At 43.5% G+C, this 19854-nt stretch overlaps 1 protein-coding gene across 1 annotated transcript in view; it reads right to left on the bottom strand.

Moving 5' to 3' along the window:
- Positions 1 to 19854, bottom strand: part of ZC3H18 (zinc finger CCCH-type containing 18) — a 449445-nt gene that overhangs the window by 212930 nt on the left and 216661 nt on the right. The window contains exon 8 of the mRNA XM_086945597.1: positions 15017 to 15279. Within this exon, the coding sequence (XP_086801723.1) occupies positions 15017 to 15279 (263 nt within the window). The remainder of the gene's footprint in view (positions 1 to 15016; positions 15280 to 19854) is intronic.

A 19854-nucleotide genomic window follows, 5' to 3' on the forward strand; every position in this document is an offset into this window, starting at 1 on the left:
GTCCTGAGCCAGGATGACAATAGAATGGAGGGCCCAATAGTAACATTGCAGGTTCATCACGAGACATTCTTAGACTCTTTCTTGGTGCTGGAGACACAGACGGCACAGGAAACGTCAATGTCGATCGTGGCAATCGGAGTGGTGCGACAGCGAGTCCAGTTTCGGGAAGTGTTGTGGTGATGTTGAAAGTTTTTACTGTATTAATAGCAAAGAAGGTACTTTATCATCACCAGTGGGGAGAGCTTCAACATGGAAGGTGACACTGTCACCATCATTTCTTGAGGAAGTCTTGGAGGATCTATGATGATAGTGATAGGTCACCGTCGATAAAGAGCCACCCTTTGATGGTGAGCACATGAGGGCCAAACCCTCTGACGGTGTGATCTTCAATGTCAACCAGAAGTGTCTGAGACTGGTGATGCAGAAGTCTTGATTCTCATTTGCATGCTCTCCTCACTCTAGATTTTGGACATTTTTACACTGTGCTGGCTGTTTTTCAGCAGAGGTCCATTGGAGGAGGTTTTACAGCCTTTTTTTTTTATCTTTCTCTGCTCTTCCTTCGCCCTCATTACCTACAACTTACCTCAGTCTGATGCCCTTGAGCTTTCTCTTAATGTTCTTTCAAAAGTCACATTGCATCACTTAACATGAAGAGGGAAGACCCACTACAGAGTCTTCAAGTGGGTTAGAAGCCAACTTCCTCCTTCTGAAGGATGGACATTTCATAAAGAGGGAGGGCAGTGCAAGATAAAAATATTCTGTGGTAAGTAGGAAAAACAGGTTCCCTCAGTAGTTAAATGGTAAAGATATTTCACATAAAAAAACAGAGGCATGAAACCTCCACTATATTCTGGGTTCTTTATCACATCAACTGTATAAACAACATTTGCAATGCAATAGGTCTCGCATTAGGAAAGTTTGAGCTATTGGTATTGTAAATGACACATTTTTTATTTATGTGTTGGTTTTGAAAATAGCGAAATTAATAGCTTTGTCATTTACAATGCCAATATGTTAAACTTTCTCAAATGTGACACCTATAGCATTTGTAATGCAATATGTGACTTAGGTGTATTGATCTTACAAATAACAATGGCTTTTATTTTTTTAAAATAATTAATACTTAAATAAAAGTTATTGTAATTTATAATGGCAAGAGCTTAAACTTTTGTAAATAAGTTTTGTGAAGTGAGGGCGATAGATAGGGCGAGGACGATAGATAGGGCGAGGACGGTAGATGGAGTGAGGACGGTAGATGGAGTGAGGACGGTAGAGGAGTGAGGACGGTAGATGGAGTGAGGACGGTAGACGGAGTGAGGACGGTAGACGGAGTGAGGACGGTAGACGGAGTCAGGACGGTAGACGGAGTCAGGACGGTAGACGGAGTCAGGACGGTAGACGGAGTCAGGACGGTAGACGGAGTCAGGACGGTAGATGGAGTCAGGACGGTAGATGGAGTCAGGACGGTAGATGGAGTCAGGACGGTAGATGGAGTGAGGACGGTAGATGGAGTGAGGGCGGTAGATGGAGTGAGGGCGGTAGATGGAGTGAGGGCGGTAGATGGAGTGAGGGCGGTAGATGGAGTGAGGGCGGTAGATGGAGTGAGGGCGGTAGATGGAGTGAGGGCGGTAGATGGAGTGAGGGCGGTAGATGGAGTGAGGGCGGTAGATGGAGTGAGGGCGGTAGATGGAGTGAGGGCGGTAGATGGAGTCAGGGCGGTAGATGGAGTCAGGACGGTAGATGGAGTCAGGACGGTAGATGGAGTCAGGACGGTAGAGGGAGTGAGGACGGTAGATGGAGTGAGGACGGTAGATGGAGTGAGGATGGAGTGAGGACGGTAGATGGAGTGAGGACGGTAGATGGAGTGAGGACGGTAGATGGAGTGAGGGCGGTAGATGGAGTGAGGGCGGTAGATGGAGTGAGGGCGGTAGATGGAGTGAGGGCGGTAGATGGAGTGAGGGCGGTAGATGGATAGATGGAGTGAGGGCGGTAGATGGATAGATGGAGTGAGGGCGGTAGATGGATAGATGGAGTGAGGGCGGTAGATGGATAGATGGAGTGAGTAAAGACACAAACCGTAGCAAAAGGCGGGACTAAGAAAATAAAAGTCACATTGAGCGAACAAATGTACCTGTTTCCCCCCCGCCTCCCCAACACCACCTTAGGAAGGATGCTGTAGGCGGTTATATGTAGATGGCAGCACTATTGCCTTATATCTCCACAGCATAAGCCTGTGTGGGCACCACAGAGAAGCACCGCAAACAGCGGATACAACTGTGTTCTGTTAGTGGCATGGTGAGCTTTAAAACAGGTGTGTTCATACAGCGAGAGTAACGCTTGCCCAAACGGATATATTTTTAAAAACGGAAATTGATAATTTGGTGGGGGAACTGGTTGACTAGCACCATGGCAGTCCTTTATTAACTACTACACATGCCTGTCTTCATAAACACATTACTTACCTGTAACCTGCCCCATAAATCTATATTTACATTCACATGTAAATCTATGTGGCATTGTGTGTCCGGAGAGCACCCAAAAATGTTGCTGGGTAGACGAAATTATGTGTCCCAAAAAGTCAAATTTACGGAAAACAGCTGCTGCTAAAACACTATTTAAGTTTAGTCCATATACTCTTCTTTCAGGTACACCCCACCCCCCTTAAAAATCAGATTGTGAAGCTGCTGCCTCATGAAACACCGCCACTTCATTATTTGCAAATTAAGCATTACGAAGGCAGCAGTAGCTACGTGTTTACTGAGCAATGTAACTAAAAGGTTTACGAAACTAAAAGCCACATATAAAGTTTAAAGGGCACGCCTAAAACATTAAAAGCAGATATCGTGAACAAAGGCACAATACACAGTGAAGTGTAAAAGCCAAACGTTACGTCCAAAAGACTCGTATATAGGTAAAGAAGGTTTGTGTGGCCTGAAAAGGACACATTCGGATTCCAAAGAATGCACAAGAAGCACTTTAAAAGCACAAATGGTGAGCAAAAAGCACATATAAGACAAAAAAAACTCACATATAGCAAAGAAAAGTACATGTTTGGCCTCCCCACCTCAGGATGCAGTACGCTGTTAGGTGTACATGGCAAGCCCTATTACCCTTATATCTCCACAGCATAAGCCCTGTGGGCATCACAAGGAAGCACAAAGTACAGCCGCTGAGTAGAAAGCAAATACAAGGACTGTGGTGTGTTTCTTGGATGGCGAGCTTTAGGCAGGGTGTGTACATACAGCACGACTAGCATCTGACCAAAAGGATGTTGGAGAAAACTCTGTACACGGTTAATGCGGTGGACGGACCGGGTCACTAGCACCATTGCACTCCTCTTTCATTAACTACTCCACATGCCCGTCTTCAAAAGCACATTACTTACCTGTAACAGTAGCTTTGCAACATAAATCCTGATGTCCATTTGTGTATATTCCACACATCAATATATCTGTAAAGCCACTGAAATTATATGGCTGGCGACCACCCAAATATATGGTCGGGTTGACTAAATTATGCACATTAAAAATCGGTGCCTTGTTTGTATGCTAAAAATCGCAATGCAAAACCCGTAAACACATATCGTTTTCAAAGTATAAGTTGTGCATAAACCATTCACAAGCACTAACAGGGCGGCAATAGCTAATTATTCCCATCTACATACAAAATCATTTCATAGCATAGCACCACTTGCGTTCAAATGTATTTATTACATGTATCAAAATGAACAGTACTTCGTCCACAATAAAAGATGAATAACTACAACTAAACAATAAAACATATTTGCCAAACTCGTACGGTGCCACTTTGACCCTTTAACAACATCCCACCCTTATTTCTACAGTTTATATGCTTTATGTTATGCAAGCTAAACAGAAAACACCCTGTGTGAAGCTACCGCATAATTAAAACGCATGAATCTCTTCTCTTAGAAATTAAAGTGTTAAAGCGGCAGTAGCGGAGGCCCTATTAAAATTCTGATGATCATAACCACTACCAAAACGGCTATACCTACATGTTTGTAGCTACACACCAACAATGTTTGTAGCTTTAAATTGAAACAGAATCAATTTGTTAAATTAAACATAAAGCATAGTTTTTTTTTTTTTACAAAATTGCTTTCACGAGGCGTTTGTAACTGTGTTAATTAATTAAAATACATAAACATATGTTATGGGGAAGAGAGCAGGCTCAAAGTCTGCTGTAGTGTAAGTTTCGGTGTAAAATTCTACACTTCAGAAAGGATTCCAGGACACGCTAATGAAGCGTAAACAAGCCGAGCGAGACATTGTGAAAGTAAAGATAAGAGAAAACTAGCCGAATCCATGAAAGTCTCTAGTTACAGACACAGGCTACAGCGTGGGAAACGAGCACCGTTTGTGAAGCATCACCATACAAAACCTAACGGCGATTATGCATTCCATTCAGACTTGCATAATCACGGTTTCACTCCCTCAGTCCTAAACGCCAAACGGATTGCAATAAGCCTTCGGTGACATTTACTCAAACACACGCAGTCAGCAGGTGGCGCTGTAACTCCTTCATTGCCGCTTCAGGAATTTGCAAGCGCGGATTAAAAAACAAGTACGGGAAATGCAAGCAGCAGGGGCGGGGTCGTGGGGGGGTGGCAGGGACGGGATCCCTTTGAAGTTGCTCATGGCCTCGCGGCCGTGAAAGCAATTAGGGGGGAGGTGGGAGGGAGGCTGATGGCTTTGCACTTTAACACACTGATGGAGACCAAAAGGCGGCCGGGCTGTACAATGCTGTCACGTTTTGAAGGCATGAGTTTGGCCTGGGCTGGAAGCAAGGAGCACGGCGAGCAGGGAGGGGCTGAAGAGGTGAGGGCACAGAGAAAAAAAATGCGAGTCACGGCCTGGCGCCCGTGAAGTGTGAATCAGTGGGCAGGGAAGAAGGAGCAAATGTTAAGGGGAGCCTTTGAAGAGCAAGGCAGGGGGATAGAAGCGCGTTCACGAGCACGTGCACTTCTACAAATCCTCAGCTTTCTGGTTTGACTGCAATAGGTCTCTCTACGAGACCTAAAAAAAAAAAAATGAAAACGGACTGAAATACAACAGCGAGTAGAGAGCATCATGAAAAGAGGAGGATCCTGGAGTCTTAAAGGGAGGGGTTGCTTTTATCTAAAACTTCTTTGATTAAATCTTATCAGGCAGCGCGTTTCTATCAATGTTAGAAATGTACTCCACATTTTACATTATAGATGTTACAAAGCAGTTGTTGTGTATCAATTTAGATTCTGTATGAATTTCCCGATTCATGCCCTTATATAGGTATATTTCGCATTGCCCTTATATAGGCATAGAAATCCAGTCCTTATTTAGGCATAGTCCACGCTACCCAAATACAGGCATTGCTACTTCCATCCGTTCATCTACGTCACAACGAGTTCTTGGAAAACCAGACTCTTCAGCCTTGCCTGGATATTGATTTCTCCAAGAACTCATTTATTATGCATGAACAATCTATTCCTTAGGTGTTCATATGCCCGACTTCTACGTCAATACTGGCATTCCTAAACACCATCAAGGTATAAATATACCTTCAATTGCTATGGCAAAGCACGGAGTGGTTCGGTGCAGTTCGACTACCTACTTGCACGACGCAGCTCGCCACAGCAAGTACAGAAGGAAGCCAACTCCCCAGCTGACGCACTGACTAGACGCTGTCATCCTCCTACTGTGAATCCAGCTCCAGTGTTTCTGACTCCCCTTGCGGGGTGTTGGGAAATCGAGTCCAGAGAAAGAGATACCAACCTCTCTCATTCTTAGGTATGGAGCTGATTAGAACCTAGAGAAACCTTTGGCAATTCTTGGCAAAACTAAACCTTATCTAAAACAGCACCTACTACTTCCCTAGTACTAGACTTCGGTACACTGGGGAAGGGTTATTTAGAAGCACCAGTTGAGTATTTTAGCCTGTGTAATTTATGTATATATTTTTATATATGTCCTAGCAACAGACAACGCTATTACAGTATTATTTTATTTTTATATTACTGTTTACGCTGTACGCATTATACTTCGCATACTGTCTAACGATTGTAGTATTTCATATCACTTGCATGAGAAATGAGACTGTTTAATAAACCATTGTTATTGAAACGCCCGTTTCTCTATTTCTATGCAACTCTGTAGAAACGAAGCAGGCACGATTGACTGACTGAAATAGTTTTCTATTGTTTCCACGACTCTGAAGATATTGTTCCGGTTCTAGGGGATACAAAGTTGTCATGTTTATGCGGTTGTAAGAGACTAATCCCTTCTTGTTTATTCGAGAAAGTTTCTAGTGACCTCTGAGGTAGCTGGCACACACACAATTAAGTTTAATATACTCGATACAGACATACTGACCTCAGTCCATTGTCAAATCTATAGTGTATGTCATTCCTTTTTTTAAATTATTTTTATTTTTTAGCAGGGTTTTACATCCAAAACAATGCATTCATGGCAATAATACATCGGAAGGATAAAGAAAAAAAAAGAGAGATTTAAATTCATTACAACAATCAATCTTAGAAACAATTTCTTAAGGGCCAGCGAAGCAAATAATGGGAGAAATAAAAAACAAAAAAATAAAGAACCAAAAATGAGAGACCGAGATGCTAATCTTAAAACAAGCTGAATAGCCACAGACATGAGTAAGATAAATAAGCTAATCCTTTGATTTCATTTTCTCAATTTTCAATTAATCCAATCTTCGACCGTTGCCCATATCCTAGATGCTGTCTCCCTCCTCCTTCTACGCTTTAAAGAAAAAACTGACATTTCAAGCCTATGAATAGCTAATAATCTGGCTCGCCAATTCATAAAGGTGGGAGCTTCAGGGGACAGCTATTGAGAAGTTATACACAGCCGGATCTGGGACATAGCTATAAACAAAAAAGCTGATATATGTCGCGAATGTCTTACTTCTTCATTGATCCCAACATCCACACCGAATAACACCAGTTCTGGAGACAGACTACAATTGATCTTGAGTGTAGAATTAATAAAACGCTCGATATCTGCCAGAAAACCAGAAAGGGATGGACAAGTGTAAAACATATTAATGGCATCGGCTGCATATAACACACACCTTGCACAAGAATCTCCCTTTCTGCTACCCCATTTTGAGATTTTGGCCGGAGTATAATATAAGTCTAACATTGCCATATAACTTTGGATTCTGAGGGTTCCAGAAGCCAAAACTTCACTGGCAAGCACCAGAACTGGTGTTAAATCTGTGCCTGTCCTTCCAAGCTTACTGTCCCACTTGACACTTTGAGCCAGCAAATCATCAGGAAAAGTAGATAATAAATACAGATACAAGATTCCTATTTTGCTTATTTTTTTAATTAATTCTATAATTGGGAGTTTATCTAACAAAGTAGATACAGCCTTCAGACATTTATGTAGAAAACTTTGAATCTGAAGATATTTAAAACAATCACGTGACAAGAACTTGAAGATATTTAAAACAATCATGTGACAAGAACTTAAATTTGTCCTTTAAAGAAACATAAGAAAGAAGTTGACCATCCCCAACTAAATCCCCTATAACCCGAGCTCCAAGCAATTGCCATCTAAGCATCGTCTGGTCCTGAAATATTCCAGGCAGAAGTCGAGCAGCTTTAAAAGGGGTATAAATGTTCAAGTTAGGGATATGTAGATTCCGCCTGATCTTCCGCAAGATGGCAAACATAGCTATTATAACCTTGAATCTCGTTCTTTTATAGTAACTTGGTTCTAGAACCTCCAATAAAATACCCTTGGCCTTAGCGCCTAGGCCTATTTAAAAAATAGTCAGACGATTACATAGTGGCACAACTGCCTTACCTCCAAGCAGCGGTACACCCATCGCCTGAGCCATAACTGCCCAATAATAAAGTAATAGGTTTGGTACAGACCAACCACCCCAAGCGGGAGGGAGGCACATCCACTTAGCTGACCGCCTATACCCCCACAAGAATCTATGACAAATCCTATCTGCCTTACTCAAACTGCTTTGCGATAATTCTAAAGGAATTATCCTAAACAGATATAGAAACTTCGGGAGTACTAGCATTTTAAGAACACTGCATCGGCGATAGAAAGTGAGATGAAGGTGGTCTAATCGCTCTAATTTAGTATTAGCCGCCTCCACCACTGGAAGAATGTTTAAATCCGGAATAGCTTCAACAACGGCGGTTATACGGACCCCAAGATATATGGCTTCTGTGACAACTGAGGCATCGGAAGATGGCATATCAGGTGTCTTTAGATGCATTTAATTTGTAGCCATGACACTGCCCCAAAGTGCCCTGCCGAGATCTTAAGTGCATTGAATGCAGAAGAAACATCAGATGTTAAAACAACTATATCATCTGCATACGTTAAAGTGCAGTACGTCATTCCACCAACCCTTATCGGTATTATACCCTGGTTACCCTCTATCTTGCTCAGAAACGGATCGATATAAAGGGCAAATAGCAAGGGTGAGCACGGACACCCTTGCCGCGTGCCCCTGCTTAAAAAAAACGAACTGGTCCGTTGCCCAGAGATACGAAGTGCAGCTTTTGGAAGGGAATACAATGCCTGAATCACTTGAACAAATTCAGTACTAAATCCCTTCCACTGAATCACGGCCCACAAGAACCCCCAGGAGACCCTATCGAACGCCTTCTCGGCGTCCAACAGGATCACCCCGAGGGGAGAGGGCAAGGCCTGTGCCCAATCTAATAAAGCAATAACACGTCTGACATGGTCTGATGTGTCTTGCCCCAGGATAAATCCATGCTGGCGCATAGAGACCAAGGGAGTAATCACCCCAGCCAGCCTGGCAGCCAGAATTTTAGAGTAAATTTTAGAATCGCTATTTATTAGCGATATAGGTCGAAAGGTTTAAGGTAGAAGTTCCCGTTTGCCTTTCTTTTTAAATAGGACTATAATAGTGTCTTGCCAAGATTCCGGCTCTAAGTACATTAAGCAGGTCTAACCGAATCTCCCCCAGGAATGTCTTATAAAACTCAAGAGGCACAGCATCTGGTCCACAAGCTTTACCATTAGCTAAAGACTTGACCGCAAGTTCCACCTCATCCCATTGAATAGGGGCCGATAAAAATTCACTCTGCTCTTGTGACAACTTAGAGGTGTCCTCCACTTCCGTCTCTATCCGAGAACTCAGAATATCCTCCTTATACAGATTAGTATAGTAGTTTAAAAACACTCCCTTTACACCCTCTTGCGTATCATGGACTACCTCCATTTGATCTTGAATTTTTACAACACGGCTCTGTACACTTCGCTGATGGAGTGAGTCTCTTGGAAAGAACCCTGCCTGAGTTCTCACCAAACTCAAACATAGTTGTTCGATATTGAAGATATTTTGTGGCAAGGTCCTGTCCAAAGCACTCCAAAAGTCTGGCTTTCATGATTGCAATTTCCAGTTGACAGGATTCTGTGTTGTGACCATGCTTGATTTTAAGAGCTAGTTCTACTTCAGCATCCCTTAATTCCTTCACACGACTCTTAGTCAACTCTTGCCCTGTCTTACACCTATACGAGGAACAGCTTTTAGTTTCTCCACGCAGGCCAGCTTTCAAAGTGTCCCAAACAATCTGTCAGAAGCAGTGCCCCTATTGATATTTAAAAATTCCACTATCCATTTCCTGATATGAACACAATAGGCTTCATCTAACAACAGCTTCCTTTCAAATGTCCACTCACGTGGAGGATTTCTAATCCGTGGCCATGGGCATTCTGCTACAATGGATTATGGTCCAATATTTATTTATTTAGGCGATTTGTTGAGCGCTCAACTACCCGTGGGTGTCTCGGCGCTGAGTGAGAGAACTGGTCCATGAGGAGTTATTGCATGAACAGCCAGGTTTTTATCTGTCTGCGGAAAGAGAGAAGAGATGTGGAGGCTTTGATATAAGGTGGAAGACTGTTCCATAGTTTAGTGGTGGTGACTATGAAGGATCTGTCTCCCCAGGAGACTTTCTTGGTCCTAGGAACCTGCATGAGTCCAGAGGCTGAGGATCGTAGGGGTCTAGCAGGTTTGTAAGGACGAAAGGAATCTTTCAAAAACGCTGGTCCTTGATCATGATGGATAGAATCCGGGGAGGAGAAAAAATGGAAGAAACAGCTGCCACCTGCTCTGAAATAAAAACAATCTAACCTAACGTATTTTTTGTGGGGAGCAGAGTAATATGTGTATCCATCATCTAGTTTATTCTGTAGAAACCATAAATCTATGACTTCATGCTCCTGAAGTAAAGTCTGAAGCGCTTTAAATACTTTAGGCTTCCTACCAACATAATTAACATCTTTTGCAAGATCGAAATCGCTTGTTATATTGATATTCGTATACCCACAGACCAAAAGTGGGCTAGGCCACAAAGCTAACTCAACATTTAAAAACGTAATCACCTCAGGATCCTCAACATTAGAGCCATAGACATTGCATACCGTTAATAATTTATCACTAATTAAGAAATTGGCAATAGCCTATCTCCCCATTTGATCTTCCCGGAACCTTTTGCAGGCCCCTACCCCCGCTTCATAAGAATAGCCACTCCTCTTATCATAGAAGATTGCTTGGAACATGCTATAAGATCGAACCCCGGTATCTTCAAACAATCCCGCCTCCCCCAAGGTGTGTGTGTCTCCTGTATACATAAAATATCAAGATACATGGTCTGCACAATTTTAGAAAATAAAGCCTGCTTCTTAGCATCATTGAGACCACACACATTCCATGTACCTATAACAAGTTTATCCTGCCCCATCTAAGCAATCAAAACAGAGCTTGCTTTGTAGTTCTCCCAATTTTTCACATACATCAAAAATAAGCATATAATCATTTTGATCTAAATACATTGCCATTTCTGCAGAGACTTTCATGATCCTACTAATACTTACCCCCGCCTTACACCCCCCTACACCACCCCCCTCCTACCCTGCCACCCGAATGACCCCACCCCCCCCCCCCATCCCTTACAACACCCCTAAGTGGCAACAGGACTGATTCCTTGTGATGGAAAAAGCTGGTAACCCACTCCCACACGGTCCCCTTACCCCATGACACAAAAAGAAGAGGGAGGGTTGAGGGCAAGAACACTAATAACAAATAAAACACACACCTTTCGGCTTAATGGGAGAAGAAAAAAAAAAGAAAAAAAAACAAGTAAAAAAGACAGCCCATAAAAGAGCGTATAGATTATTACTCCCATCGTACATCCATCTGGCGCTTGCCCCTTCGACCTTCCACTCTACTTCCAAGAAGCACCAAATACCCCAGAACGGTCACTCCATATTCGCAGAGAGGAATTCCTTAGTTTGTATTTCAGACATAAAGATTTTTGTCTGCCCTTGCCAAATGACCTTCAGCTTTGAAGGGGAAAGCAAAATAGCCTGTGCCCCTTTCGTCTGAAAGGGGGCAATCAGCTGGTGGAGCTGCCACCTCCGCTCTACTGTTGCTGGAAAGAAATCTGGCCGAACAAAGAAATCGCAGCCCTTAACCCGCCTTTTCCTATCCGGTCTTACTAATTCATATACTTTTTCCCTTGCTAAGAAATTATTAAGGCATATCAGTATTGCACAGAGCTTATCCCCAGTCTTTTGCCACTGTTTAAAAGGAAAACAATGGGCACGAAGGACTTCAACCTGCCAGTCTCACTGTAGAGTTTCCGGAAATGCCTCTTGGAAAAGTTCAACCACAAATTGCCTCACGTCCCCCTCTTCCAGGCCCTCCGGAACCCCTAAAATTCTAAGATTGTTTCTTCTCAGCATATTTTCTAAATCAGTTAATTTCCATAATATGTCCTCCTTCTGTGCCCCAATCAAATCATTTGCATTCTTCTGGGCAGCTAGAGCATCTTCAAGGTTGGAGATCCTTTCCTCTGCTTCCCCAATTCTAGTTGCTATTTCCGTGCAAGTTTTTGCTACTCTCCGAATAGAATTCTGGACTCTACGGCATTCTCCCTGTGTACGGACATTCTCTTGGCTTGACTCCTCCCGATGCGCAATGATTGTTTGATAGATAAGTGATAACGTGATCTCAGAGGGTGGTAATTCAGATTCCTGATAATGTGTTGCGGTTTTCGCCACCAACCTGCCTTCCTCTGGACCATCAGTTAGGGAGTTGTCTATAAGTGAGAGACCCTGCGCCCCTGAGCCCTCTCACAGGACCCAGAGTTTTCTGCCCATTCCCCTTTCGAACTGTCCGGGGAAGCCGGGGACCCAGCCCACTACTCAAGATATCATTTTGACGCCAATCCCCATTGTCACTGCCATCATCCGTCCAGTCAGGATCAATCTCCTCTTCATCCAGAGATGACCCAGTATTCTCGGAGACAGAAAAAAACTTTTCGCCTTCGAGCTCCTTGCAGAGCTGATTAGTTATATCCAAGGTCTGGCTAGTAGTATCACTTAATTTATTAACAGTTATACTGGTCGCAGGCATATGTACCAGAACAGACGCTTCACTTCCTAATTGAACTAAGTTTCCCACAATGCAGTTCACCGGGTTACTCAAATCCATACTGCAGTCTATTCTTTGTGTGTTTTGCGCCATGTAATCCTCCGCAGTCCCCTGTCCAGGTGCCACAGATATCTTCTCAGTGTTATCCTGTGAAGAGGGGGTACTGCCATTTTTGCCAACACATACGGATACAGACATCGTTGATGTCCCCCCTGCCTCCGCCTCAGAAGATTTTAACACACCCTCAGTCACTTGGGTTACTACGCCAGGATTTTTAGTTTTAGAATTTATCTGGTTAAACAGAGCAGGTACCGTCTTTGCACCTCTTTTACAGACATACCATTACGGGCTGCTCCAGCTCATGCCGGTTTCTCACTACTCCGGTCCTCTCGCGTAGTAGCTGCAGACTCGTTCTGTGTCTCCCGGTCGTTCATAGATCCCCCAGCGGCAGCTGCCGCGGAGCGTGCTCGCGCTGCTAGTGCAGCCTTAGAAATGACCTTCGGCGCCATAGCGCAGCCGCCAGTATGGCAGGGCTGAAGGGTTGAAACCAAGCGCCACACAGCACGATGAAGTGCCCGATTGACACCAGCAGGATCCGATAACCAGGTAGCAAATCTAAACATAAGGCGAAAATCTGGAATCAATTTCCCCGCAGTTTCCTCAAGCTTTTATTGCACGGAGAAGGCAATAACCGGAGAAACCGCCTAAGAGGCTTATTACAGCTGAGGTTAGGTTTCCGTGTGAGAGAACGCCGGCTCACACGGCCAAACGAACGGCCACCATCTTGCCCCGAAAACCTGCATAGTGTATGTTATTCCAATGCGCAGAGCCTATTAGGGATATAGGAACTACATTACACAGTCTTGAGATATGCTTTTTTGGCTTTTTATTTTTTTTTAAAGGATTTTGGCAGTCTAGATTTCGGAAAAATCTTACCTTTAATGGGCTCCTGAAAAGTGCTGAACATTATATGCATATATAGAAATTATCACCCTCTCAATGAAAATATGGACACATATAATGAAGTTTTCTCAGGTCCACACACGCAGGAACAAATTATTCTAATGTTTATGACTAATAATGAAGACCCTACGATGTAGAAAGCTTATTTGCAATGGTGCTACAGGTACACTTCCAAAGATCTTCATTCAAAACATTCCCTCTTTACCACGGCTCTCAAGGTAAAAATGTTACACCATACATATGTGTGTGTGTAAAGTGCTTATGCTTTGGCATGAACAAAGCAAAAGGAAAGAAACCCACAGAGCACAGAAAAATCCTGGATATTGGAGGCAAAATGAGAACATATACAATTAATGCAGAACTGCGCCTAGAGAATTCCTACCTCATGAGAAATGGCTATTAAGACGATCCATATCACACAGAAACAGTACAACATGGGTCTATGAAGAGAATATACTTAGGCATAGAGTCTACAAGGAATAGCCACACACTGTACAACAACTCTGCCCCCACTCATCACCTGAAGCAAGCCCAAACTCAAGCTGTGAACACCAGAAGCAACAACTGCAAAGACAAGACTTGAGGAAAGAAGCACACACACACACGCTAAAACTCTAGCGATATGGCTCACTCCATACAGCTGAGAGACAACAGCCTGGCTCTACTCACTAGAGGAATCTGGATAAAGCCTTGCCAACCAAGTATAGGAATAGGGCCAGGTCAAACTTAAACAGATAAATTCAACACCGATCAGGCAGTCGAAAAATGTGTGAACATTGGTCTACTGTGCCACTGAAACACTGCTACATAATCAGACTGCATTGTGAGATCTGCTTCACAAAAGCAATATATCTTTATATCCTACCCAAAGCTCAGGAGTGTTCAACAACTCCAGTTCTACTAAAGTACTCATCCACAGAAAATCACTTCCAGGACCACAGGATAAAAAAACAACACCTAAAATAGTTAGTTTGTAGGTCAACTGTCAGCAGTAAAACAGTACAAGACAATAAAACTCAGCTCTCAAGTCACATGAAAATTGAATGTATTTTAAAGAACACAGGTTCCAACAGAAGAAGCTGCTGAACAAAGATATTTTGATCAGGCAACAAACATGAATACATCCAGAAAAAAATGCATCATCTTTGACATTGTTATAAAACACCTTGGAAAGGCATCATCATGTGCCAATGCAAGTCGAAGATAACAGGAAAGAGCTGGAACTAACCCGGTCCCTATTCCTAACACATTCCATTTTTTACAAATCCAGCTTGTGTACTTGGGCCCTGGCCGCACGCTTTTAGGTAAATTATTTTCCACATTCAAAACATATGAGCATTTTATTGCACCAAAAATCTGAAGAAAAAAAACAGGATTTCTTTGACAAACCATCAGAAAATCACTGGTTAATATTTAACACTCTTAGCATTACTGTTGGTAACACAGTTTTGTCTAGTGTAACAAAACAAGGGGTAAATAAAGATTAAACTATCACGAAAAAATACCAGATGTCATTGCTTTGTACAACTAATATCAAATTACAACTAGGAGCAACATTACAAGCGTAGCATTTCAAGTGTGGACAGTCACTTACTTTGGTAGCAGAGGTGATTTTGGCTTCGTTTTATCTTTATCCTTTTCACGCTCTTTTTCTTTCTCCTTTAGAGCCTTATCTTTCTCTACTTTCTTGGCTCGCTCTCTCTCCCACTCATCTTTCCTTCGCTGGCGTTCTTTGTCTCGTTCTCTCTCCCTTTCTCGCTCTCTCTCCCGCTGCCGCCGTTCTCTCTCGCGCTCTCTCTCTCGTTCCCGTTCTCTCTCGCGCTGCCGATTTTCCCTTTCTCGCTCCCGCTCCCTTTCCTTTTGAATCACAAGAAAACTTCTGATTAGAGGTCACCATACTTAAAAAAAAAAAAAATTAAGTTTACAAAATACTTAACTTTTTAAACAAAATTACTCAATTTAAAAAGAGTGTGCATGAGATAGATTACTTAGACTAATAAAATCTCAAATTTAACATTTCTGCAAGATCAAAGTTATTAAGCCCAAAACGGTTGCCTTTTTAGTTTTATTTGCGTACGAGTTTTAGAAGATATAAGTTCAGGCTACTGCTAGGTTCACAAGGTTGTGGTGAATTGTAGGGTATCTAATTTGAAGTTAAATGGCCTTAGGAAAAGACAATTAGCCAAAAGAAGTCACCTGGATTCACAGAACTACTGACAAACTGAGTAATGAGTCATTCCAAATTAAGGGCAATTTGAGTGTTGCACATAACAACTTTAGCTCCGTCTTAGCTGGAAACATTATAACGCTGTTGGGGCTTTCTCCTTTCTCTGGTCAGCAGCAATAGGCAATCTGCCTAACAAGGAGGAGATTACAAACAGGGTTTTCCCGTTGTGCACTTTTAGTTGGATGCCTCAAAGTTCTCAACCTCAGGAGTACGTCAGGAATTCTAGAAATGCAATACCACACAATATCCTTAATACAATCAAAACCTTTTTTCAAACCGTACCTATTTTGGGCATCTTCAACACGTTTGCCAGCTGTCACCTTTACTTTAAGGTGTACATCAATCTTCTTTCTGAGGATCCAGCATAGATTGTCTTAAACTTGCTAGATCAGTTCTTAATTTCTAAAAGAATAAGTGCTGCAGCTCTCGTTGGGAGGCTACTGCAGCTTGCACCACGCAATGCCGCTACCAGCTCTGCCTATGACATTACATACACAGCTACTGACCACCCCACTCTTACAAATGTGACAATTCATACTATTCCAGATCCCTAGAGCTATGAGAATGACTTGGGAGGCAGGTATTAGTCATTGAAAATGTAAATTGAAGTGATAAACGTCTGTTGTTGTGCTCATACCTAAATTAGCCAGACAGGGCCACTATGTGGCAGACTTTTATAAGCCCTGGTGCTGGCAATTAGGTGCTGGTGGTGGGTACCAGAAACCCCAGGCTCAAGTTAGACACTGTGCTAGATTAATAGTTTTGGTAATAAATTATTTTATGTGGACTACATGATAAAATCAACTTAGTTTGCCAGAAGTGGACAGATTAAGTTTTCCGCAGTTTCATGGATCAATGTTTTCCTGAGGTATTCTCCAATTGTGCACCACATGTGTGTTTCAATCCTGGTCGCGATTAGTTCATATTCTGTGTTCCCTGGCTGTTGCCTCTTTCTAACGGAGGCATAGAATTTTGTATTTTATTTAAAGAAACGGTAGCTGGTAAATAATTTTTGCACTCGTTGAATGTATAATCTTGGCCTAAAGAAATGTGACAGATTGACATACACAGACCACTCCACCTTGTTGTGTCCAGAAAACACAGAAGTAAATTCCTTGTTAAAATGAATAGACATCAGTAGTTAAGGGAATGGAATGAATGAATCAGTGAATTATAGCATTTATAACACATCACTATCTATCGGTCTCTTGGTCTTCATTTAATGCCATAAAGTATCAATCTTGAAGTAATAGCTTGGTGACTGTGTGCATTCAGATTGGGTGGGCTGTCTTGTATGCAGATTTATTAAAAAAATCTGATAGGATCTTGTCATGTCTGGTCGGCGTTTAGCTTGAAAGTTGCATGTTCCTTTCAAGTGAAGTCATTCATTATGCACAGGCTAATAATTTAGGAAAGTCACATTTTCCCTACGCTTGGGGCTACAAGAAGCTTTCCTGAAGCCCATGTCTTTTTCCCTTATTGTACCAAAAGTAATTCCTTTATTATGTTAATACTGCAAATGTGACGGGGTGATTGAAATTCTTCGAGCTTTAGATATTTTGCGACTCCTCACTCACAATGCACCAGGGAAAGGACTCCACCTCAGTTGATTTTCCTCCAATGGGTCAGTAACGAAAGAGGAGGGTGGCTCCGTAATGATAAACATCTTAGATTATAGCTTGCTTCCGGGAAGGCATGAGTCTACAGCACTACAAGCTACAAATAAAGGGATGCAGGTTAAGAAACATTTTCCATCAGGAGCACGTGCTTCTTTATATCACCTCTTTTGATTGACTGGTGTGTCCAGCCTGCTGCAGAGGAGGAAGGAGCCCTGTCTGGTGGGCAGTTACCTCCATCTTCAGACCCTCACAGACTCCCCTTCTGACCCCAGATGTGCCCCTGCCCCCTCCCTCAGACCCCAGATCTGCCCCCCACCTCGGACCCCAGATCTGTCCCCCCACCAGGAGAAGGAGAGAGCCTGGACATGTCTGCACAGGTCTCTGCTCAGGTCCTGTTTCAGTGTTTTGCTCACCTCCAAAACTTCTCATCGATCTCTTTTCCTGCAGTCTAGTCCCAGGATGTGCAGGATGGAGTTAAATATGCCTTCATAAGGCCTACAACTTACCTGTATTGCGCCATCGGGCCAGAGCCGTGAGGGAAACGGCAGGAACAGCAGAACGCCGGGAGGCAGCCCGGTCCAGCGGACCACACTCCCCAGCAGCCCCTGGGGCGGAAGCGCGCCCGTGACGCCCGAAGAGCGCCCGGAGGCGCCTGTAAAAGGCTGACACCCCGGGAGCCCAGGGGGGAACACCTACAACTTACCTGTATTGCGCCATCGGGCCAGAGCCGTGAGGGAAACGGCAGGAACAGCAGAACGCCGGGAGGCAGCCCGGTCCAGCGGACTACACTCCCCAGCAGCCCCTGGGGCGGAAGCGCGCCCGTGACGCCCGAAGAGCGCCCGGAGGCGCCTGTAAAAGGCTGACACCCCCACTCGCCCCGCGAGTCGCGCGCGGGAGCGACCGGGAGAAGCCCGGGGCGGGGCCGTCAGGGGCCAGAAGAGGCCGGGCAGGGCCACCCCCCTTGGTTCGAACTGTGAGTACTTGCAGGCGATGTACCGTGGAAATTACGTTTGTTCCCCTTGGTTTTAATTTTAATCATTTGAGACCTTTGACTAAGCCCAAAAATGTCAGTCCAAAGTACATTACCGGATAACTATTTATTGAAAGTGGTCTCCAGAATTAACAGTGACAGAAGGAAATCACTGGGGAAAAATACTGTTTCAGACCCCCCACTGACCCAGTCTGCAGATGTTAATAACTGTAATAATTCAGACAAAAATGAGATGGACGCTGTAGCGGAGCCTGATAATAATAGTATCAATGTTGATCTAACAATTGTCCCAGACAATTCGATAAGGGGGATGATGACCCATGTGATAATTCTGGGGGAACTCCTCAGCAATCTGGGAGGGCTACCAAGTTTATGCGAGCCTGTAGGAAAATGGCTCCTAAGCGAGGTAGTCATATCACAAGAAAGAATAAAAAAGATACCACTCATATGGAGAATACCGAGGAAATAGGATCTTCGGGTCAAGATAAATATGTTTCCATTAAGCCTGACCAAATTGATCTATTATTGAGTACTATCTACAGTAAATTTAATATGGTGGTAGAGCCTTTGTTAATCAAAATAGGAGATCTACAGGAGGAAGTAGCTAGACTAAGGGGCGTGGTGGACCAGCATGCTGATAAATTGGAAAAGTCTATATTAGATATTAAAAAGCCAGCATGCATAGCTACTGTCTCTACAAAAGATAGGGTGCAGCCACTAACTACAACTAGTGCTCCCCCCATTAATACCAGGAAACATCCTTCTAAAGAGCCACCTATATCGTTACCTACTATGACCCAGGAGGCAGGTAGATCTTCAAAGCAATCCAATGATGGGGCGACAAGCACAATGTCGGGTGCTACACGGAATGAAAGACCTACATCATCAGCTCCTAAGACAGCACCAGCTCCACCAGATGCCACAGGGGGATCCAATGGGGTACCCATACAGATATGTAGGCGTCCAGTTGATCTTCCACCCGACTGTGTACCTTACGTTGTGGTTTTAACTAACGTCCCGATCCTAACCCAGCCCCCAAATGATCACGAGACGGCGGATTCTCTGAGGAATAAAACAATCTCCTGGTTAAATCGTCACTGTGGTTACCCAGTCGGCTACTCTGACCAAATCATCTCAATCAGAAGAGTCAACTGGATCGGTAATACCAAAAAAGCCTGTGGGGGGGATTGTGTGATCATTAATTTTAAGCACCCGCAACATGTTGCGACTGTCTTGCTTAGAGCAGCCGCAATCACACAGTCAGAGACAGAAGTTGTCGCTAGACCACTGGGCTACTTTTATAATCATCTAAGCAGGCAACCTCCCGTCAATTGTAAGGAGAGGGTAATGAGTAATTTTACCTATCCATCTATGGTAAATAGACCTTCGATGCCCAACTTCTGCCCTGGTTTACAAAATGGTTTATTCACCCCACCGATGCATATGGTGAATCCTATGTCAGGGGGGAATAATTCCTTAATACATACCCCCAACCCATTTGTATCCTTTGGTAGTACTCCTTTGTTTGATAGTGGAATGGTCTACCAGGTCCCAACTCAGAACAGGTTTCAGTCCCTGAGCTACTTAGATCAAAA

The sequence above is a fragment of the Lissotriton vulgaris genome, chromosome 12 (assembly GCF_964263255.1).
Source record: "Lissotriton vulgaris chromosome 12, aLisVul1.2, whole genome shotgun sequence".
Lineage (NCBI taxonomy): Eukaryota > Metazoa > Chordata > Amphibia > Caudata > Salamandridae > Lissotriton > Lissotriton vulgaris.